We start from the raw sequence: 23,034 nt of genomic DNA on the forward strand, positions 1-23,034 counted from the left end.
CAAGTTGGCCCAGAATTCACAATCTGCCTGCCTCAGTCTCCCTTGTAGCTGGGACTACAGGTCTATGTCAGTATGTCAGGTGATCACAGGATTCTCAGGGGAGGGGGATTCTTAGTCCTGGGGAGGCAACTTCCAAGCCTACTATGGTGTCAATAACGTTCAACCCCCTGCTGACCCGAGAGCCCAGTCCTGTGCAAGGCCTGGCTTGAGCTGACCTTGGACACCTGCACAGTACACTGCTCTCCCATTGGCAGGGTCCCTTCTGGAACCCAGACCCTGGTCTTCTCAGGAGGACCATCCAGTGCAAGGCAAGGACATGACCCATGGTACCCCGCCTCCCTAGTCACAGGGTCAGGGTCACATACATGTTCAACTTTCTCCTGGCATTCTGTGTATCCTGCTGCCGGGTCCTCACACTGGCGTGAGAGAAGTGTAGAACCTAGGCCTGCTGGAGCTAAGCTGCCCTGCAAGGGGTGGCACTACCCAGAGAAGCCGAACCAGAAGATAGAGATGCTAGAAGCAAGTCCCAGAAATACCACTTGATCAAGCCATGCCTGAGTAAGACCCAATTCTCCAAGCCGATCCATTTCTGTTTTGCACCCTGCCAACTGAGTTGTTTCCATCCCTTGTGACCAGTGAGCTCTGTGCAGAAACTGATACCACATTCAGCCTGTACCATTCTGACACAAACCCATGCCTCTTCTAGTTATGGATTGACAGTGGGGCTCCAGGCAGGTGATTCCCAAAGGTTCCAGAGCAAGTGGTGGGGTACGGCAGGGTGAGCCCCAGGATATCGGGGTGCACAGGCCCTGCTTGCTCTTTGCAGTTCTCTCACACACAGCAGGGCCATGGGGAGAAGGAATCCATGTCTGGGGCAGGATGGTGACCAAATCAAGGCAAGGCGTCCAGCCACTCTGGGGGAGGGAGGGCAGGGCAGATGCTTGTCACCATGAGCAGGTACTGCCGGGAGATCTGGGCCACATCATGGAGGTGGCCACAGTCCTGGGCTTTGGGTCGGCCATGTAGCGGAGTGGAGGAGTGCATCTCTCTCGCCTCAGATCACACCCCGAGGTCCTGTTCCCAGCCTCATCCTCCCAGATCCTCCAATTGTCCTTCAGAGCCAGGGAGGTAGATGAAAGACCCCATGAAGGTGGCACAAGGGGCCTGGCTCCCTGACGAGCCTGGTGCTAGGACAGCAAGGGCTCTGTGTCCTGGGACCACTGCTTGTCCTAGATGAGAGCCCCAAACACCATTTAGGGTGGGAGACTCCGTGCTATTTCATCCTACCTCCCCTGCGCAGTGCAGCTAGCGCCTCTGTCGAGTCCAAAACATTCTTGTCACTTACAAGGAACCTGATGCCTCTCCTGTACCCACAGATACTGCTATTTCCTGCCTCAGTATAACTTGCCCTGGGCTCTTCACAGAAACAAAACCACAGCACTTGGCCTTCTGTGTCTGGTCCCTCTGGCTGTGCCCATGCTGCAGTGTATGCTGGCCCTATCTCCTCTGTCTGGCTGAGAGTCTCTATGCTGGTGATGGGCAACAGGCAGCACTGAGATTGGTGTGCCAGGGTGTGCATGGGCCCATCATGTCTCTCAGGCAGATGCCAAGGAGCGGGCCCAGTCATCTCCACCCAAGGTCAGAGGCCAGGAGGCCAGGCTGACAGCCCCTCACAAAGGGGACAGGGCCCAAGGTAGCATAGGCTGCTCTGTCCCATCTTCCCAAATCTACCTGTGCTGACTTTACCAATGCTCAAAACCAGGTCCTGTCCCTTCCTGGGCCTTGGTTTCCCCTGCTGAAGCTTGAGCTTGTTCCTGTACAGGTCTCAGCTGCGAGCTATGTGGGGGTGAGGCAGCTCTGAGGTTTGCTGACCCAGGGCTCCCCTGGCCTAGCCCCAGGAACTGAAACTCGGACTGCAAGAAGAGGGGTCTCAGCAGGCCCCAGGCTGAGGTCCACAGGAGTAAGGAAGAGCAGTGACCTCTGAAGCTGAGTCCAGCCACTTGGAACTGGTCAGGACGGCCACAGTGGAGGCCTCTTGGCAACTCTGCGGATGGTGAGACCTTCCAAGCTCTGAGGAGAAAGAGACACTCGAGCCCCTAGGTCTTGAGCTCCCCAGCCCACCAGGCTGAGATCCACTGGGTACCAGGATCTTAAGGAGATACAGGATATACACAGACCTGGGGCTACTGAGCACTGGGAGATGGAGGCTGAGGGTGGAGGGCCAGGTCTCCAAGGACCCCAGGCGGCTCTGTGCCCCGAGACATCTTCTCCACAGCTCCACAAAAGCTCAGGCACCCAAGGGGACCCAATGGCACACAGGAGGCACCTGTACCCACTCATGGCAGGATGCTGACCCTTGGTGCTCCCACCCAGGCCAGGGACAGCCCCAGCCCTGGGGGACTCAGATCCAGGGACGTGGGGTGGGGGTTGAGTCAGGAGATAGCAGGCTGGGATCATAGGCCAGCTTCCCAGGCTGACAGAGAAGGACTCTCTGCGAGGGGTGGGGACAGCACCCCGGGCTCACCTGCAGAGTAGGGCTCCTGCTTCTCCAGGAGGATGAACTCCTGCCGCTCGTACTTGGCTCGGACCCACTGCTCTCGCAGGAGCCTAGGAAGAGAGGAGGGGTCGGCTTCTGGCTGCTCCCAAGGAGACATCCTGCTCCTCCCCTAACTCCTGTCTCCCTGGGAGCTGTGCCCCGGGGCCCCCTGAGCATGCAGACCCACAGGCAGCTGTGAGGACCATGCACTGCCCCATGTAGTTCTTGGGAACAGTGACACCGTCTGACCTCAGCTTCAACTCTTGCCTCACCCGGCCCCGCTGCCCATCCCGGGCCTCAGCTTCCACCTTGGGCTTCCTCTCCCCAAGTCAAGTCTAGTGTCCCACCCAGGGAGGCTGCCTGTGCCGTGACCTCAGCACCACAGCCCCACAACTCGCTCTCCAGACCCCCAGCCCTGGGATCATCCTTCAGCCTTTCTGGAGGGCGGCTGCTTCAATTAGTCCCCCTCTGTCTCCCCTCAATGGCTGCCCCAAGGGATGCACTGGGGATGCAGTTCCCCTGAGCCTGCTGGGCAGACCTGGAAATGCCCCAGCGCTTGTGCCAAAGGTAGCTCTCAGAACACAGGACAGCCAAAGTCACCCCAACCCTTGGGTCCCAGGAGGAAGCACTAGATGAACAGGTTGCAGCCTAGGCTTTGATTCCAGGGACAGTGGCCTCACTGCTCCTAACACACATGAAGTCAGACTGCCATCATCACAGAAGCACAGCTGCCTCAGAAAAAGCCCTCTGTGGCCACGTGTGGGTCTTTAGCCAGGAGTTTTCTGTTCCCGGTCAACTACTCAGAATGAGTTGAATAGGGAACCCCTGGTTTCACTCTGGGCCTGCGTGGCTGGCCTTAAAGCAGGGATACAATCGAGGTTTGTAAGGACCTCAGGTCTTTTGGCTGGGCCTCAGTGGGTGGGGCTGAAGGCCCCATGAATCACTCCAATGGGAAGCTTGAGGTGACAGAGAGGTGCACTGCCCTGTCTGGAGGTTGAGTTGGGGTGAGGGGGTCAGGGTAGAACTTGGAGGGTCTCCAGGAGACACTGGGGGCCACTCCACTGTCGGGGGCTCAGCCTGCCTCAGTTATCATGTTGTCTACCCTGCCATGTGGGTCTCTCAGCATCCCTCTCCTCTCTCCTATGAAGTCACCAGCTGTGGGGTTGGGGTGGGGCACCTGTTACAAGATAACCCCGCCTCAGCCTGGCTTTCACACGGCACATATTTCACTGCACAGTGTGAGGCTCAACACTGCACAGCTCCTGAGGACCCCTCATTTCCCAGGTCTTCTCTGCAACTTGGACATAAGCAACCTGGCCCTTTGGAGCTACGGGGATCCCTTGGTGGTGGGTGTGCAAGCCATACATAGCTGCCCTGGGTCTCTAGTCTCACCCCTGATATGGCCTGGTGATCACAGGGTCTATCTTAGCCTGGGGCCTGCCCTGATCCTAAAGCCTCAGCATCAGGAAGGCCATGCTGATGGGCACCCCTTACGCCTCCACAGCCAGCATGATGTGTGGTGACAAAGTGGGCACGGCATACTAGAGGCCAAGACAGAAACCCATCTGGAGGCCATGAAGCCCCCTGCCCAGCCACTTGCTGACACCTGTCCCAGTCCTGAGCATCAAGTAGCCAGGCCTCACCTCCTCACTCCCGTGAGCTGGGGGACACAGGGCTGGGCAGATGTTTGTTCAGGCCATGTCTTTAGGATCAAATGCTCCCCAGAGCTCACCTGCCGCCATTGCCCTCAGGCAACCGCCAGCACCTCCTCACAAGCCCAGGGCTGGCCCCACTGGTTCAATACCTGCTGGGTGGCCCTGGTGGCCCAAGCACACCATGGCCTCTGTGTTTGGGGGAAGGTGCAATACTGCTCTCTTCATGAACCTCAGCTCCCCTCTCCTCTGCTGGCTTCGGCCATAGGACATTGTCACAGGATGGGGAAGGCCAGGCTTTGCCTTTTTTTTTTTTATCGGTACCGGGGATTGAACCCACGACTGCCTGCTTGCAAGGCAGGCGCTTATGCCGCTGAGCTAAATCCCCAGCCCCTCAGGCTTTGCCTCTTAAGAAAGTAATGCCACACTGGCACTCTGGCTGCTAAGCCAGGAGGATTGCAAGTTCAAGTCCAGTGTGGACAGCTGAGAGATTCAGCAAGAACCTGCCTCAAAATAAAAAATAAAAAGGGGCTAGAGATGCAGCTCAGTGCAAAGACTCTGGGTTCAATTTCCAGCAGCACAAAAAAAAAAAAAAAAAAAAAAAAAAAGGAAAAGAAAAGAAAAAGAATATGACCCAAAGGCCTGCACACCCTTCCACTCAGGAAACCCATGGAGGTGGAGTCTGCTTTTCCCCTTATTTTGGGAAAGCACAACTCTGCAGCCTCCATCTCCACCACCCCAGTTCAAAATCCCCAGGTCTCCTGCCCTATCACCTGGGGGACCCCCTGGGACTGCTATGCTCTGAATCCTGTCCCCTAACTTCCAAGTCTTGAACAGGACCCCCTAACCCTAGGACCTCAGAGGGTGGCCCTACTGGGAAGTGGGGAACTGCAGCCTTGATGACCTAAGACCCAGATGGCCCGCTGCCATGGACTGCCAGGCTGTATAACCAGGATTCTCAAAAATGGGAAGAGTGGGCCAGACACATGGAGTGGCCCTGTGAGCACAGAGCAGAGGTGGCCATCGTGAGCTGGGGTCTCAGAGGGGGCCAGCCTGACCCACCCCGACTAGGACTGGAACTGCCTGGGCTGTGGGGAAAATTCCTGCTGGGCTCATTTCTCAGCTCAGTTTGTGGTGCTTTGGGATGGTGGCCCCAAAAAGCTGGTTCTGATGCTGTCCGGTCCCACAAGACATCCATCTACCTATGTGGAGAGGGTCAGCAGCCCAGCACCCATGGCCGCACCCTACAGGAAGCAGGCAAGCTCTACCCAGAAGCCACCCTGAGCAGAGCTGTGCTGGGAAGTTCTCTGCCTGAGTGGAGACAGGAACCCCCGGGGACAGCCACACAGGAAGAGCCTGGGGCCAATACAGCAGAGTCCCGACCTTCCTGCTGCTGAGGGTTACAAGGGTTACACCACCACTACCTGCTGAGTTCAGAAAGGTGAGAAGGGCTCTCCCATCCTCCCCATCTTGAAACTGGAGAAACTGAGGCCTCAGGAGGCAGATACAGCACCAGTCCCATATGGAGCATGCTCTATGGATCCTAGAAACCCGGGTAGAGGGGCTGGAACCAGAACTTTCCAGAACTGGCTCCTCTCTGGGCACTAACAAAGATGCTACCAGACACTGATGGGCCTGTACCTCTGATTTTGGCCTGGAAGGCCATGGGCTCCAGGGCAGAGAGGAAGGTGCCCTGGGACCTCCCCAGCCCTCAGCAGGCTGGCAGGGAATGGGCCACCTGGGGCCCACTGTCTGGTACAGCGTCCTTCTTACCAAGCTCACTGTGCCAGGACACAAGGCTAGAGAAAAGACATGACCACCAGAGCTGCTGCCCTGTGCAGGCCATAGCTGTTGGGGATGACATGGCCACTGTCCTGGCAGGACCCTCCCTGTGGGCCTGTCCTACCATTGGCTCTGAGCAGGTCCCCATGCTGGGGTCCAGCAGCCTCTTCCCTGGCTGTGGAGACACCAGCATTGGCTGCAAGCCTGGAGCCTTCGTTCACCCTGACAGCACCATCCATCTACACTGCCCCCCTCAGCAGTCTACAGTGTGCATAGCACTCACACTCCAGCTTTCCACAGCTCTGAGTTACCATAGAGTTACAGAGTTCCCGCCCGCCCTCACTCCTACAGCTCTCTGTGGTCAAACATCCCCGCCTCCAACCACTGTGTGCGCCTACAGTTTCCACAGCATGATGCCCTCTACCTCCTAGCATTGCACAGCACCCCACAGCTTATGCGGGAACTCACACACTGCGAGGGCCCTGTCCTCCTGCCTGGTGAGAGCTCTGCCCTGCTTGGGCCGAGAAGTACAGGGAGCGTTCATGCAGACAACCAGGCCGCAGGGTGGCCTGCAGGGTGATGACAAAATCATGCCCCAAAATAGCTGCGCAGCCATGCAGCCGGCACCCTGACTCATACTAAGAGCTGTGCAAAAGGCTGGGGGTAGAAAGGCTGAGGCGCTGGCCCAGGGGCTTGGGATGGGGCCCTAAGGACATGGGTAGCCAGTTGAAAGGGGTACTAAGAGTGGAGTGTAAGCCAGGGTCTCAGCTTCCCCTCCCCATGAAGCAGGGCCAGCTGAATCAGGGCCTCAGCTCCAGAGAGGCTTCCCAAAGACACCTGCCAAGAGCCTGGCAGGGCCTGGCACACGGTGACCAAACACTCAGCGAGAGAACCAAGCGAGATCAGGGGCCACACCTGGCCCCTCTGCCTGCATGGAGCCAGCCACACCCTCCAGGCTCCCTGCAGACAAGTGACAGCCCTATGCTGGACAGCCCTGCTCAGGGAGCTCACCATCCTGTGGCCAGACCCCAAGGGACCCTAACTGAGGAGCATGAATGACCCAGCAGAACCTTAGCCCTCCAACAGCTCTGAGCAGGGACAGAGCAGGCAAGTGCAGAGCACAGGTCAGGGCCAGAGTAGCACCCCTGGAACTTCTCATGTGGAGAGGGGTGTCTTCCTGAGGACCTGGAGGCAGATGTGTGGGATCCTGCTCTAATATGGTGTCGGTAGATACAGTACTACACCCAGGGGGTCAATTACCCAGTGGACACAGTACCCAGTGGGATGCAATTCTGTGCCTAGCAGGACACTGTACCAAGCACACACAGTACCCATTAGCTATAGTACTATACCCACAGGAACACAGTACCCAGTGGACACGATATTAATGGATACAGTACCCAACAGACACAGTACCTCACCTGTCCTGGTTTCACAGGTACCACGGTGGGTGGGGCCCCAAGGAGCTTGGGGTCACAGTGTGAGTCAACCAAGTAGCAGAGCTAAATACACACAGGCTGGGTAGAGCACAGGCGTGGCCAGAAGTTGTGCCTGGGAAGGAGGTGCTGGGGCCCTAGAAAGTGGCCTCTCATCTGCAGCTGGAGGGGTGTCTGGTTCTTATCCCATTTCCAAGAAAGAGAAAGATCAGAGAGGACAGGCAACTTGCCCAGCCCCTTAGCTTTGGCCCTGGCTGAGGGCCAGGCCCCTACCTGCCAAGCACCCCCTGGCCTTGTCTGGGTGGCCCATGCTTGGCCACAGAGTGTAGACTTCAGGCTGAGGTCCCATGTCCTCTAGAAAGTGTGCTCAATGCTTCTGGGCCCTAGGAGCACCACGCCATGAGGGCTGGGCTGGGTGGCTACAGCTCTGCAAGCCCATGCTTTGGCTAAGCAGCAGGGGACACCAGCCAACAAGGGAGAGGCTCTAGCCAATTCTAGGCACCCCTGCTTTGGGAAAACAGTGGGATCCGAGTGCCCACTGGGAAAATCCAGGGAGAACAGGGACAGGCTGGGGAGGAGATATCAGTGAAAAGGGAGAGAGGGAGCTGTTGAGTGATGAGGCAAGAACCCAGGAAGGAAGGCAGGGTGGGAGGCTGGCCGGGAGCAGAAGCAGGAAAAGAAGTGGCCAGGCCATGGTGTGGGAAGGGTCCCCAGGGAGCTCAGGCCGCTGAAGGACCAGGTGGCTCAGGCCATGTTCCCACCTGGTTCTGTGCCTGACGCGGTGGCACCCGTGGCAGCTGGAGCCCTGGTACCCTCACCCCAGACATCTCATCGGGGGATCCAGAAGTCAGATAGCCAAGGGCCCCCAGCCACACAGAGTAGTGGCAGAAGACAACGAGGGGTGCACTCAGGGAGGAAGGGGCCAGGGCCACACAGAGCCAGGCCAAGGGCAGAGCAGGGAGGCAATCCAGGTGGGGGAGCAGCCCAACCAAGGTGGCCCAGAGCCCTCATTCTCCCCTTGAGAGGAAACACAGCATCACCAGAACTGTGCCGGCTGTAGGTACATCACATCCCCACGGGCTGGGAAGATGGGGACACTGAGGATCAGGGAGTGATCGAAGATCTAGCGTCCAAACTGGCCTTCACTCTCTCCCGACAACCTCTGGATGTCAAGGGCACCAGATGGGAGGACCCAGGGACACTCTGCAGAGCCAGGGGCCCATGTGGCACACAGCAGTCTCACCCCCTCCTCCCAGGCCACCAGGGGGCACCTGGTGAGAACCCCCCACCCCCACCCCCCGTCACCCCACCCAGACTCTCCAGAGTCCCCCAGGGAGCTCACTGCTCCTAGGTTGGCTGGCCCCCTCCAGCATCTGACACACAGAACACACAGAACCCAAAGGAAGCAGAGGCGGGTGGCAGCCCAGGGCCACAGTCGCCCTCCCCAGGCTCCCTGGTTGCTGCCTCCGCCCGCCTGGTGCTCCCAGTGCCTGTCACACTGACCCCACAAACCCCTCTGTACTCACTGGCAGTCAGAAGACGTGGGCCTGTAGTAGAAAGACGGCACTTTGGACTCAAATGTGGCCTTGGCAGCTTCGTTCCCATGGGAAGCCATGAACTGCAAGAGAGGGGACAGGGTCAGAGTACACAGTCCTCCAGTTCCAGGGACAGTGCCAGCTACTGGGGGTCAGGTCCTGGTGCTGAGGGCTGGGGCAGTGCTGAGAGAGACCCGTAGAGCCCTACTGCCCCCAGATGCCATTTCTGAGTGAGCAGGGAAGAACAAGGCACTTGGAAGCCCCACATCTATGACAGCGACAGCCAAAAGAAAAGCCCTCCCCTATCTCACCTCAAGGCCACTGAGCTCCGCCCAACACAACCTGGTTTTTACTGACCAAGACCACTTAGCATTGGGTGCCCTGCTGAAAAGCCTGTCCCAGCCTGAGCTGCCCATGTCTGCCTCACGGAGGTCAGGCATATTCCCACGTCCAAGCCCAGCCCAGGCAATGGGCACATGGTGGGCCCAGAGAGGGCCAGGAGACAGCCCCAGACCTGGCCAGACAAGAGGCCAGGCGTGAAGCAGCAAAGATATGGGAGACTACTGGAGAGACCCTTGAGTCAGGCGGCACACAGCAGGGGACAAGGCTGTGTGAGCCCGAGGCTGCTCCATGCTACAGACCCCAGCTTGGCTGAGTGAGGAGCTGGGCCAGGCCTGTGCACACCCAGGGCCTTGCAGCCAGGGCCAGAGAATGCCAAGCCTCATGTCAGCCACTGCCATGCCTGGGGTTGGCTGACAGAGGCCTCTCCCAGGAGATCCCTGCCAGGCTCACCCAAGAGAAACCCTGCCCTCCAGGATCAATGTGTCCTGAGAACACTGTGGTCGTAAGGTCCAGGGGCTAGAGAAGCCAAATGAAAGACGTCACTTGCAGCCAGTCTGCCCAGGAGAGGGTGGTGCTAGACTGAATTCTGATGCCCACAGCTTTTCTATATGAAACTTTGGTCCTTTAGGGAGATGTAACAGATACCAGTGATTCCTACGCATGACAATTGGATATAATACCTAAGAAGCAGCCACAGTCTCTGTGGAAAAGAATATTCTAGGCTCTTGAAAGAGCCTAGAAGAAGAAGCCCCCAACAAAGATGGAAAAACACCGCCTCCTTGTTAGTCTATGCATTTTTTACAATTCACCAAAAAATAGCAATGGGACCAGAAGCATAGGTGGTACAGGCCTGTCATCCCGGCTCCTAAGGAGGCCGAGGCAGAAAGCTCTCAAGTTCAAAGTCAGCCTGCACTACATAGCAAGACCCTGTCTCAAACAAACAAAACAAAACTGAGAAAGAGAGAGAAGGAAAGATCCTTAACATCACTGGCCTTCAGGGAACTGTAGATCACACAGTGGTGACCATCATTGTGGACCCAAAAGGATGGACAGAGTCACAGAAGAGAGCAGGATGCAGAGGACACAGTCCTTGGGCCACAAGGGTCACTGGAGACACAGGCCCACAAAGGCTTGAAAGTCAGACAGATTTCAGAGGTCCCAGCAACACCATTTCATTCCAGAAAAAGCATACCAGTGGCCGCACTGTTCAACACAGTGAACCGGAAGCAGCCCAGCTTCCGGACAGTGGGGCGTCACTCACAGGGAGGAACACTGCTAGACTCTACTTGCAGGAGGGTCCAGATGCAGACCCTCAGGCAAGAAGCAGACTCCGGTGGGATGGAGGTGGGGAGGGGTACAGCTAGCGAGGGGCAGGAAAGTGTCAGGGTGCTGCAGTCCACGGCACAGCTTAAACCCACACTGCCCACTGCACGGGCAAACTGGGAGGTATGTGAGTGACATCTCAGCTGTTATTTTTTTAAAAAAACAAGAACCCTCAGGTAGAGAGAGGTCTAAGCCTGCTCTAACCCCAAACCACAGACAAGGTCGATCCGTGTGACTAGGTCAATGTAAAACAGCACCAAGAACAAAAAAATTTCCACCATGAGCAAAACCGAAAGGCAACCCAGAAAAAAAAAAAAAAGTTTTCCACAAATTTCTCAGAGGGGAAATTTCCCTGATATGTCAAGACCCTTGAGAAGAACGGCCGAGTGGAGAAAGAAAATGTGTTCTGTGTGGCACACACTGCACAATGGGGTATTGTTCAACCTCGAGGAAGAACAAAAGCCTGTCATCTGCGGGACAATGGCTGGATCTGGACCCGCTCGCTTACTCGCTGCAGTGCAAAATAAGCCACACTCGGAAAGGCAAGTATGGCAAGTTCTCCCTGATGTGTGGACTCTAAAAGAAACGACAAGAAAGTGGAAGGGAGGCTATTATTAGGCAAGAGGAAGGGAGTAAGGGGGAGGGAGAGCAATGGGTGGGAACGGGGTGGGGTGGGGGTGGGGGTGGATATGAACAAATACACTCAACACACACAACCCCCAAGCAACTGAGAAGCTGGGGGAAGGCAGGGCAGGACGGGAAATGAGTGTGCTAGAGGGAAGTTCGAATCTGCCAAAGTGAAACCCACCGATCTGCACAAGGAACGAAAAAGACTATAAAGGGAGGGAGGAAGGGACAAAGGAAGAGAGAGAGGGAGAGAGGGAGGGACAGAGAAAGAGTACGAGAGACCTAAAGAAGCCCACAGCCAGAAAGAAAGCGGCAGCAGTCTCCGGAGCCATTCTGATGGCTTTCCCAAGCTGCTTTGCATGTTCAAGATAAGAAAACTCCAACTCCAGCCCCTGTGGAGAACATGGGGGCAGCAAAGGTCGGGACTGGAGGCTGAGAGCTGGCAGGAGGTGTGACACTGTCACGTGGGGCTGGGGCAGGCTGTCTGGTGTACAGTAGGGCAGATTTAGCAAAAATCTCTCAGCAATTACCAAACTGTGTGACCTGTGGCCTTGTGTGTCTTCGAGGAATCTGGGCCACCAGGAAAATTTCCCACTAAGAGGCAGGTTGCCTGCTCCGAGATCACAGTAGATAAAGTCTGGACATTACACGAGGGAACTGGGGAACACGGTAGCCCATCTGCACATAGGGTCTAGGCTCAAGAGTGAGGGTAAGCCAGTCTGCTGTGTCTGAATGAGACACACTCAGGTTGCATGGATCAGGGGACACAGAGGGAGTACACACACACAGATGCCACATCACCAAAGCACCCACGGTCAGGTGGAGACAACCAGGGCCCCATGGAAGATGGATAGACGAGGTGTAGCATGGCTGGTCCCAGATGATATGACAGTCAGAGAGAGAAACCACGCACAAGAGACCTTGTCTTGTGTCATTCCACTTTGTCATGCGCCCAGGACAGGCAGCTCTCAAAAGAGAACATATTTGGGGCTGCACAGGGCTGGCAGCTAAAGACCACATGGTCTTTGGAGGTGATGAAAACGTCTAACAGGCATTATGATGGTCAGCAAGCCTGTCAATTTACTGAAAACAATAAGGTATGCACTACAGGTGGGTTCGAGAATTCACCCAGTGACCCTGCTGTCTAGAAACACACGATCAGGCTGGGATAAGGCTCAGCAGCACGTGATTGCCCAGCGTCCGTGAGGCCCTAAGTTCCATCATCAGTGCCATAGGTACAAACAAATAAACACAACATGCAAACATAAAAAATTACAGAGGATGGGGGCTGAGGATTTAGCTCAGCGTCATAAGCCTGCCTTGCAAGCGCACAGTCGTGAGTTAGTCGTGAGATCCCCGGTACCAAAAAAAAAAATTACTGAGGAATATAAAGTTGAAAAAAGTACAATATACGTAATGTGGAGAAGAGAGGAGAGGAGGGGTGGGGAGAGAGGAGAAAGGATGAGAGGGGAAAGGAAGGGAGGGGGAGAAGAGGCAGAGCCCTCCTCCTGCTGGCCCCCATGGCCCAGGTCTACTTCTCACCTTGGTCACATCAGCCTGTGAGTTGCTCTCAGACCAGGCCACTACCTCTGCCACACCAGGTGGGTTCGGGACACTTCCAGTTGGCACAGAAGTGGCTTGTCACCCTCACCTGTTTTTCCTATCAATCAACAGGATGACCCTCAGCCTTGGGCTCCAGGGACCCATCAGGCCATTGCTTTCTCCTGGACCATGAGAAAGGTGATAGAAATGGGACACAAGCCCCAATCTTATTTTGACATTGATCTTAGATGCTCTGTCCCCACCAGCACGGAGGCCAATCCAGGGACTATTCTACTTAAACTGAGGCTGCCCAGCAAAAAGAACTAGCAACGCAAGCAAAAGTCCAGCCCAGGGCCTGAGGCAGCGAGCCCAGGAGGGCCCAGGAGTCCTCCACAGCCTCATGCCCAGGCTCTGGTCCTGCAGGCTAGGACAGCATCTCACACAGGCTCCCAGTGAGGCTCCTGGGGCATGGGCATGGGTACATACAAGGCCACCAGCACCCCGGGGGCTTTCAGCATGCAAACCAGATCTGTTACCTCAGCCTGCATGAGGTACAATCCAGGCCACCTTCTCTTGCCACTCCCTCTGGGGTCAGCCCCACAAGCCAAGTCATCACCCCTGTCTGCAACATGGCCTCTGCTTCCCTCTCATGCTGGTCCCTTCCCCAGCCTTCTGAAGGGTGGCAGTTCATCTGCCTGAATGGACCTGATTTGCCTGGCACACAGTAGGTTAGGTGAGGGGCGGATAGGTGGCAGGGATCATCAATGAAACCCTTCATTCACAGTAGGAGCCTTGCAGGCCACAGGGGTGTCCACAGCCAGAGACGGCCAGCTAGGGCCCTTGTCCCCTCCGCCCCTTTCCCACCCCCACCCCTGAGCTCTGTCCCCGTACCTCCACTTGTGCCTCATCCCAGGCATCCAGACGGACCGATTTCACCTTGCTGACTTGGGGGATATTTCGGTGGATTCCAGAGCAGCTCAAGCAGATGAACACCCCCAGGGTGTAGGATGCCCAGTCGGGGTCTGGAAGGGAAAGGCTGGAGGTCAGGAGGCTCAGCCTGATCCTGGATCCACATAACCAGGGCGCTGGCAGGAAAGCTTGATCCTCATCTGTGCAAGGCCAGGCTGCAGGACCAATTCTCAGGGCTGTTCTGGCCCTGCGGACCCTAAGATGGGGCCCTGCGCACACAGACGAGTAATCCACCAGATTGCCCCAGCTGTCCTAGATGTGGACAGAGCTCTCCTTGGAAACCCACAGCATGTGCTAGAACCTGTGAGCACAGGCTCCACCTGGCTGCCAGCTCTCCATTGTACCAGAGATCCCAGCAGGGCCCTAGAGACATCTGTGCACAAGAATTACCCCAGGCCATGATGACAGTGGCACCAGGAGTTGACCTTGCATGTCAAAGTGTTTAAGGGTTATGCTTCCAGATGTCTACTGTACTTTAAATAGCTTAGTCCAGGTGCAGTGGTGCACATCTGTAACGCCTTGCTTCGGGGCTGAGGCAAGAAGATCACAAGTTTCACTCACGGGGCATGTGAGGGTCCTGCCTTCGGGCTGACTACTTTTGCACATGTTTCAACTTTTCATATTGAATTCAGCAAAGTGACCCCTGCGGAATGTGACACTTGTTAAATTCCATAGAGTGGGCGCTTGTTGGGAGACTTGGTGGTTTTCTTCCCATTTGGAAAATCTCATCATACTAATAAAGGGGGAATGGAGGAGGCAGATGAGGGGAAGAGGATATAAAAAGTATTAAGACTATATAGCAACTCCCCACAAAGAGTAAAATCATTACGTATTACAAACATGTACTAACAAACGTTAAAATTTGAAAGAAAAATAAAAAATTTTCGGCAAACCTAAAATTGCTCTACAAAGTAAATGTCTATTTTTGTGTTTTGGCTTTCTTGAGACAAGGTCTCACTATGTAGTTCAGAATGGCCTTGAGCTATGTGGCCTAGGATGACCTCGGCAATTCTCCTGCCTCAGCCTCTCAAGTGCTGGGGTTGTAGGTGTGCACCACCACACCCCACTAAGGTCTATTTTTTAGTTTCATTAGCTACATATCATGTTCTCTGACATAGTCCAACTGAACTGGAACAGCAAAAAGATCAATTTTATATCTAAACTGTTTGGAAATGTACAAAATAATTTATAAACAATTTATGGGCCCCTCAAAGAAATCATAATGAAGATTTGGGGAAAATGCTTAATACTAAACAATAATTAATGTATAACACATCAAATATTTTTTTAAAAAATGAAAGGAAGGGAACTACCTCTCAGGAAAGGGCCCGAGTCACCTCTGAACGCATGGGTGAAGGTTCTCCTGCAGGAGCCTGGCTCATACCCAGATGGTTTCCAGCAGTCAGCAGTGCCATGCAAACTGGCCAGTGACACAGGTAGGGGACTTCAGTCCCTCTAGGCCTAACTGATAACAGCCTTGGTACCTGGCAGAGGGGGGTGCCAATGAAGGGGCTGAGAGGGGTACAGAGCATGGGGGCTCAGGAATAAATCAATGTGTGGCAGTCCCACTTGACTGAGCCACTCAGCACAGTGACACCAGGACAGGTGCAGGGTGCGATCTGTGCAACACAGAGGCTTCAGGGAAATGGAATCATGGGAGAAGAAAACAGTTTGTCACATGGTCTCCCAGATTGTGCAGGGGAAGGGTGGAAATTAGGTCCTGGAAAAGAGAGACCCAATTCCACTTGCAGGGTTTGTCTTCTCCAGAATCCCTCACACAGCTGTGCCAGATGAGGAAGGAGATAAAATGGACTTGTTCACAGACAATGTGATTATCTATGTAGAAAATCTAATAGACTGTTAGAATATGTTAGACTATTAGAATGTGTGTTTAGCAAGGTTAGAATATTAGCAAGGTTCACAAGGTTAGAATATGTGTTTAGTAAGGTTACAAGATACAAGATAAATATACAAAAATCAGTTGTCTTTTCTTCTACTAATAATAAGCAAATTGAAAAATTTTAAATATAAGTTATAATAGCATAAAACATTAAATACTTATGGATAAATATGGCAAAAGATGTGGAAGACAGTACACATAAAACTAAAACACTGTTCAAGACAAAGAAGTGGAGAGAGATTTTAAAATATTTTTATGGCTTGCAAGAGGCATTATTAATACATAAATTCTCTCCAAATTAATCAATAGTCTCCATCAGAACTCCGGAAGTGGCTGGGTGTGGTGGCACATGCCTGTAATCTCAGTATTCAAGAGGCTGAGGCAGGAGGATCACTGTGAGTCGAGACGGGCTTGGGTTACACTGTGAATTTAAGACCTGAACTACGTGCAAGACTTTATCTCAAAAAAGCAAAAATAGGGCTGTGGATATAGCTCAGCGGCACAAGTGCCTGCCTGGCCAGCGCAAGGTCCTGAGCTGGATTCCTGGTACAAATAACAAAAACAAAAACAAAACAAACTCCAGCAGGATTTTTAGCATAGAACGTAAGCTAATTTTAAAATATATATGTAGGGCTGGGGATGTGGCTCAGTGGCAGTCTTGTTTAGCATGATCTGTCACAAGAAAAAAATAGTGAAAATTAAAATTCAGATATAAATGCAAAATACATAACATAATAACAAATTACAAAAAGGACAAAGATGAAGAACTGGCAATACTACTTGTTTTCAAAACTTATTGAATTACTATTATCAGGACAGTGTGGTCTTGGCATGAAAATAAGATAAACAGATCAATGGATCAGGATAGAGACCAAATCGGCTTGTGGGAACCAAGTTAGGGACAAAGGTACAAATGTGATTCAGTAGAGAAAGAATAATCTACCAGCCCATGGCACTGAAACAATCAGAGGCACTGCCAAATGGTATCCGCCTTCCCTCCTCACCTCTCACCACACACAAATGCTCCAAATGCTTTTAGCACAACTCCAAATGCTAAAAGAAAGCCTAAAACCCAGGTGTCCGGAAAAATGGCAGAAAAGTCTTTGTGACTCTAGCTTAGGTGAAACTCAAGGAACTGGCTAGGTCTCTACCAGCAAGAGCTCAGGTCTGCTGTCCCCCTCACTGGGTCCCTTCCTGACCCAGGAAGCTGGTGTCTCCATGATGGGGCCCTGGGGTAAGGTCAGACCCCAGGTCTGGGCAGAAAGCAGTAGTGTGACCACATGACTCATGTGTCAGGTCTCATTAGTCTCATGTGTCATGAGACTGATCTCCATCCCAGCGTGCGCCTGGACCCTCACGGGGAGCAGCACCTCAGGCTCACAGGTGCTCTCTTTCCCAGGGCAATGAGCCCTCACTGGGCCACTGCTAAACATGGCCTCCCTCTGTCCCCACACAGCTCTGAGCTGAGATCCCATCACTAATCTATTTCTACAGAATAAGGTACAGGAAGTCAGAGAGGGTTGGACACCTGTTTGAGGTCACCAGGGCAGAGCTAGGACTTGATCTTGGGCACCCCTCTCCTAGAGCCCACCCCCACCCCATACCATCGTCCCAGTTCAACACAGGCAGATGCTAGGAATTGTAAGCTGGGAGGCCCTGCATACAGGTGAGGAAGGAAGTGGCTTCCCAGCTGGGCTGCTTGCCTGGCCAGCTGGCAGGGCCTCTGTCCCCCTGTGCCTGTAGTTCCCACCCCACTCCTAGGGCCAGGAAGATAGACATCCACTCAGTGCCAGCCCTAATGATGTGAAGGGGAGGAGGGACTGCACAGCGGAAAGGAGACCCCCAAGCCACTCTGAGCTTGGTCACCTGGCAGGGAGGTTGTTCCTGGATGTGGAGCCACCTGAGGCTTGGAGAGGGAGTGACCCGCCCTTGGCCTGAAGCTCCGGGCACAGTTGGGGCCCATGTATAGGGAGGTCTGGGCTCAGCCTACAGGGAAGCCGCAGGCCCCAGGCAGAGGCCTTATCCCAGCCACAGCCTCCTTGCTCTGGGCTGTTGGGAGGAGGAGAAAAAGCAGCCAAAGGGGCAGGAGTTTAACCAGCACCACAGGTGAGCTCCCTTCGTGACCCACACATTCCTCAGAATTACTGGACGCCCCATACTGGGCTCACCAGGATGGACAGAGAGCTCCTGCCTGGAGGGGGGGCCCTAGCCCTGAATAGGAATGGATCCCCCTGCATGCTGAAAAACAGCCATTACTCCACCAAAGGAAAGGTCCCCAGGAGCCACAGCAGGTGGAGGAATGGGGCAGAAAGCCTGGAGACCTTCCTGGAGGAAGGAATGAAAGTGCTGATGGCTGAAAACCAGTAGGAATGGAGGGATGAGAGGGAAGGACACACACGTGCAGAGTCCAGGCTACAGAGGAGCTGACCAGCCCAGGGACGGAGAGTGTGACCTCCTGCCTAGTCCCAAACCCAGGCTCAGGACCACACCACTGCCCTCACACCCTCATCCTCACACAGACCCAGCCCAGAGAGGTCGCTTAGCTCAACAGGTCTGCCTGGAGGGATTTGGGCGGGCTGGCTCCTGCCTGATGCACACCCATAATCCCAGGACCCTTTCTGAGGCTGAAGCATGGGGATTGCAAGTTCAAGTCCTACCTGGATAACTTGGTGAGACTCTCAAAATAAAAAATTAAAGGGGCTGGGAGTGTAGCTCAGTGCGAAGGCCCTCGGTACCAGCAAAAGAGAGAAGTTGGGGAAAGGTAGCAGAACACCCGATGGCTGAAGGATGAGCCCAAGCTCGGAGCCCAGGGCCAACAGGTGGGCACAGCAGCCTCCTGCTGCTCTGAGGACTCATCCGCTATGGAAGCTGGAAACTCACCTGTAGGCCCTGGAAAGCTGCTTGACTGAGGCTGGGTTTTTGTTGTTGCGTGTGAGACGGGGTCTCACTGTGTTTTTCAGGCTGGCCTGGGCCTCCCGGGCTCAAACTATCCTCCTGCTTCTGCCTCCTGAGAAGCTGGTGTTAAAGACACACACCACTGCTCCCAGTTTGACTTTCTATTTTAAAGGTTTAGACTAGAAAAGAGGGAGTCTCAGTGCATGACTGAACAGCATCTCTGGGCTAGAGTGCTCTATACCCTCAGCCCTCTCAGCCACAGAGACAGAAGGCCGAACTCTGCCTGGGGGCACCATAGGTGTGTGTGTGAGGAGGCTGACTGCAACTAATGGCCTCTGAACTGGCCTGCATTTCAGCAGAAACCAGAGCCCCCAAGAGGCTGAGATGCCCAGTCCATCCCTGGACTCTGAGAGTGTGATAAAGACCCAGGGTGGGCCATGGGTGCAGGGAGGTGGCACACAGGTTGGCAAGGATCCCCAGGACAGGGGATAGAGCTGACCTTGGTTTTCCAAACACCAGGAGGCTAGTGGGCTTCCTTTTTGTATGCTTCCGGGGCCTATCAGAGCAAGGAGACCCATAGGACATGGGGTGGGGTGCCCCACATGTGCAAGGTGAAAGAGGCCATGTTGAGGGCAGCTGGTGGGATATTGCTCCAGAATCCCGCAAGACCCTCTCCCTAGGTCCAGGGTCCTCTTACTGCCCCTCCTGCTGGCTAGGGAGGGGGCTCTGGGTGCTCAGGATTCCAGAATTCCCTGTTTAATGGGTTGCTGTCAGCTCAAGGCAACCCTGACAGGTCACAAGACCAGAAGACAACCCTGGGCTCAGGGTAGCCAGGGACATGGGCACGAAGGTGTGATGGAGGGGATGAGCCCGAATCCCCAAGAACAGCTTCACCCTCCTTCCTCTGCCCCAGCTCTGCCCTGCCTCTCCCTGACAATCTGCTGTGACTCAGACCTCACCATTTCCGGGAGCTGGTCAAAGGTACTTGGGCAGGTGAAGCATATCCTGGAGCCAAGGTATGAGAAACAGGTGTGTCGCCTGGGCCAAGGGGAGCGATCAACCCTCTCCACAGAACTTAGCATGGCAGAGCCCTGCTAAGTCGCCTCTGGCCCAGCCCCAGAGACCTCTGCCTTCCCAATGAAGATGGTCCTGTGTCAGTCAGGTGGGCAGCATGGGTGGGAGGAGGGCCCCCGGGCAGGTGACTCCATTAGAGTGGGGCTCCAGACCCCACAGCAGGGGTCTTGGTTAGAGGGATGCCTGTGTGACTGTCCCCCACTCTGCAACAAGGTCCAGATCAGGAGCTCCACCCTCTAGGGTGCCTGGTCACAGAATCTGTCATTCTGCTCACCCCTGTTCTCTGCCATAAGGGAAGCTCCGATACAGGATTGAATTTCGGGACTGGGACTGAAGCGTTTCCTCATACCGCCAAGCCCTGGTGAATCCTGCACAGGGAGGGCATGTGCCTCCTCTGCAAACCCAGCCGCTTCCCCAGGAAGGCGGAGCTGCTCCAGGGGCCTCCTTCCTGCGTGTGTTCTCAGCAGACACCTGTTTCCCAGTCCTTCTCTGCACACTAGTGCTGTACCTTCCTCAGGCTCCCCACAGGGCCCCCCTCCTCTCTCCCACCCCTGAGACACCCCCAAGGCAGCCTGGGCTCCTTCCTGTGCATCTCATCTGGTCTCCTGGTTGCGAACACTGTATTTTTGGAACTAGATAGAGGTGGTGGTTTTACAACACTGCAAATGTTCTAAATGCCACTGGATTTTTCACTTTCAAATGGTTAATTTATGCTATGTGAGTTTTATCTCAAGTTTAGAAAAGGAGAAAGATATACGTAAATGCTGACGTATTCGTCTGGCCGTCACAGCCTCTCTCAACAGGGCTTTCGAGCTAGGCTCAGTCTCCCCACTGTCCCTGCCTTGGGAGAGTGTCTGGCCCTACCAGGCCTCCCCTTGGAGGTGGCCACACATCCATATCTCCAGGACCCCAGGCTCCAGGGTGCAGCACTGCGCCTGGTCCTGCACCATGACCATGAAGCCTGTTCCCCTGCAGCTTCAGCTGACCCAGAGCCAGGCCCTACAGCAGTTCCCAGGCCCTGCAGGGCCCCTCCAGCTCCTGCCTCCATCTCCCCCGGTCCCCTTGGCTGCCCTCCCCTCTGCCTCCACTGCCTGGGTCTTATCTGAGAACTAACTCTCCAGACTCTCCTCCACTGGTGCCCTCTGAGACCCCAGGTTCCCGAGACCCTCAGGCTCCCCCAGGGGGCTCCCGAGAAAGCACTGGGTTAACTCAGGACCCAGCTGAAGCTCGCTAACCGCTCCAGCTCATTCTGGCTCCCCAGCCACCGACCTGCTTCTTTCTTCAGGAAGAAACAGCATGGCTGTGCCTCCTGACCCTCCCGCCCTCGAGCCCAGGCTTCCCTGAAGGCTGAGGATCTGCTCCCTTTCCAGCAGAGGCCCAGAATGCCTGCCCTGGAGCACTCCTGCTCCCACAGGCCCAGAAGTTTCCTGCCCCACCCCCACGCAGACATCCACCCCTCCCAAGGGCATGGCTTCTCCCCAGGCCCTGGCCACCTTCGTGCTGTCTTGGGGAGGCTCCTGATCATGCCCAGGGCCAGCATCCACCTCCCTCCTCTCAGCAGCCCCCTCCCCACACATGAACCCTCCCCTAAACCAGGCCAAATTCCTTAAGCCTCCCATCCAGGTGCCACTGTCAGAAAGCTGTCACCTCTACCCCAAAATCCTAGGGCAGCATAAGCTCATGTTCCAGGCCTGTGGCATTTCCCTCAGTCCCCACAAGCACTGGGCCCAAGATCCCTCTCTGCTACTCCTCACATCCCACCCAGATCTGGAGGGCTGAGGTTCAAGTCCAGCGTGAGAAGAAGCTCTTGATTACCACATCTAATTTCATTGGCAGCAGGGGTTAAACTGGACCTCCAGGCCAAGAAAGCCAGGGCTCCTGGGTTTGGGTTCCTCCTGGCACTCACTCCAGGCACCAGCATCAAAGGACCTGAGGATTCCCACCCATTCCCCCCCACCCCAAAGGCTGAGACACCCAAGTCTCCACAGTGTCTGATGGCCTGTGGCTCACAGGGCACACCTGCCTTGTCCCCTTGGGAAGGCACAGAGGCTCCCTCCCACATGCAACTCTCACCAGGACAGAGACCCTCACCAGGATCCCCTTCAGGAAAAGAGGGCTGAAGCACACCCACCCTGGCCTGCTTGTGATGGGAAAAGCATCTCTGGGAACTAGTTGTTGGGGCCCAAAAGTTGAAGGTTAGGAGAAGCCACTGTGGAGCTGACAGGGTAGAGGGCTTAGGAAGAGTCTCTGTGGGACGGGGTCTGCCCAAGTGTATCCCAGGCCCTGACCTAGCGATTAGAGGTGGCCTGAGACTGCTCTGAGGTCCTGTCATCCAGAGATGTCAGAAGACATCTTGCTTCCCCAAGCATGGTCAGGTCCGTAGGATGGATGACAGAACACACTGGCCTTCCCCAGTACACCAGCGCCAGAACAGCTGTCAGCCCCTCTGGGCCACAGCAGAGACAAAGGGACCCTGATGCACCCCACAGAAGCACAAGGCACAAGCCAGAGTAGCCCAGCTCTCTCCAAGAGGAAGCCTGTGTGGACATGCCACAGGGTCACAAGGAAGAGGCAGGATGTGCCCACAGCCTGGGGCAAGGCGAGGCCAGGAGATGAAAAGTTGGCTCTGGCAATGTGGGTGAGCCAAGGCCAGGCATCAGGAGGCTGGGTCTGCTTTGGGGTTCCACGTCCCCTAGAGGAGCTCATGTCTTCACTGCCTCAGTTTTCCTGGCTATAAAATGGAAGCAACATGTGTAATAGTCATTGTACAAAAGAGAGGAAAAGAAAGTGCTCTAAACTATATAACTGCATGTATATTTAAATGTATAAGATAGAAAATGATATCACAGAGTTTTATTGGATCATTGAACAGAACTGTTTGCAGTATCATTGTTGGAATGTCCACTCTACAAGCTTTAATTTTGTGACTTGAACAATTACTTCTAAGATGGCAATATGTAATCCATTAATTAGTGATTTCCTACTGCGCATTTTTTTCTCCTGTAAATCTGTATAACTTGTACCCCTTCACTGTTTTTTTTTCTTTCTTTTCTTTTCTCCTCAAATAAAATAAAAAAAAATTTAAAAAAATAGAATAAATAAAAAAAAAAAATGGAAGCAACCCCAGATCCTGCTGCTGCCCTGGGCAGTCAGTCAGATGACGAAAACTGCCGACGTCATAGACTAACTCTGAAAACCACCAGCATGACCCAGTGCCAGGAAGTGCTGGGCATGGAGAGGCCCATTTGGGGATCTAAGTACTAAGAGGATGCTACAGCCAATGGCCTGGGCTGAGGGGCCCATGGGACACTGGCTGGGTGGGCTAGGCAAGGGGCAGGGGGCCCGTGAGCTTGACAAGTAGAGACACCCCTGCCGCAGGGTGGCTGCAGAATGGGTCTTCGTGGAGAGAAGCTGCTCCCAG

General features: G+C 54.6%; 1 protein-coding gene across 1 annotated transcript in view; it reads right to left on the reverse strand.

Annotated features, from left to right (window-relative positions):
• The window catches only part of Adap1 (ArfGAP with dual PH domains 1), a 37,346-nt gene that overhangs the window by 12,663 nt on the left and 1,649 nt on the right, over positions 1-23,034 (reverse strand). Inside the window, exons 2-4 of the mRNA XM_013152639.2 lie at positions 13,667-13,797; positions 8,933-9,024; positions 2,525-2,607 (exon numbers count right to left, since the gene is read on the reverse strand). Of these exons, the coding sequence (XP_013008093.2) occupies positions 2,525-2,607; positions 8,933-9,024; positions 13,667-13,797 (306 nt within the window). The remainder of the gene's footprint in view (positions 1-2,524; positions 2,608-8,932; positions 9,025-13,666; positions 13,798-23,034) is intronic.

Source organism: Cavia porcellus, unplaced genomic scaffold, assembly GCF_034190915.1.
Source record: "Cavia porcellus strain 051 isolate PalLab524CR breed Dunkin Hartley unplaced genomic scaffold, mCavPor4.1 scaffold_23, whole genome shotgun sequence".
Classification (NCBI taxonomy): domain Eukaryota; kingdom Metazoa; phylum Chordata; class Mammalia; order Rodentia; family Caviidae; genus Cavia; species Cavia porcellus.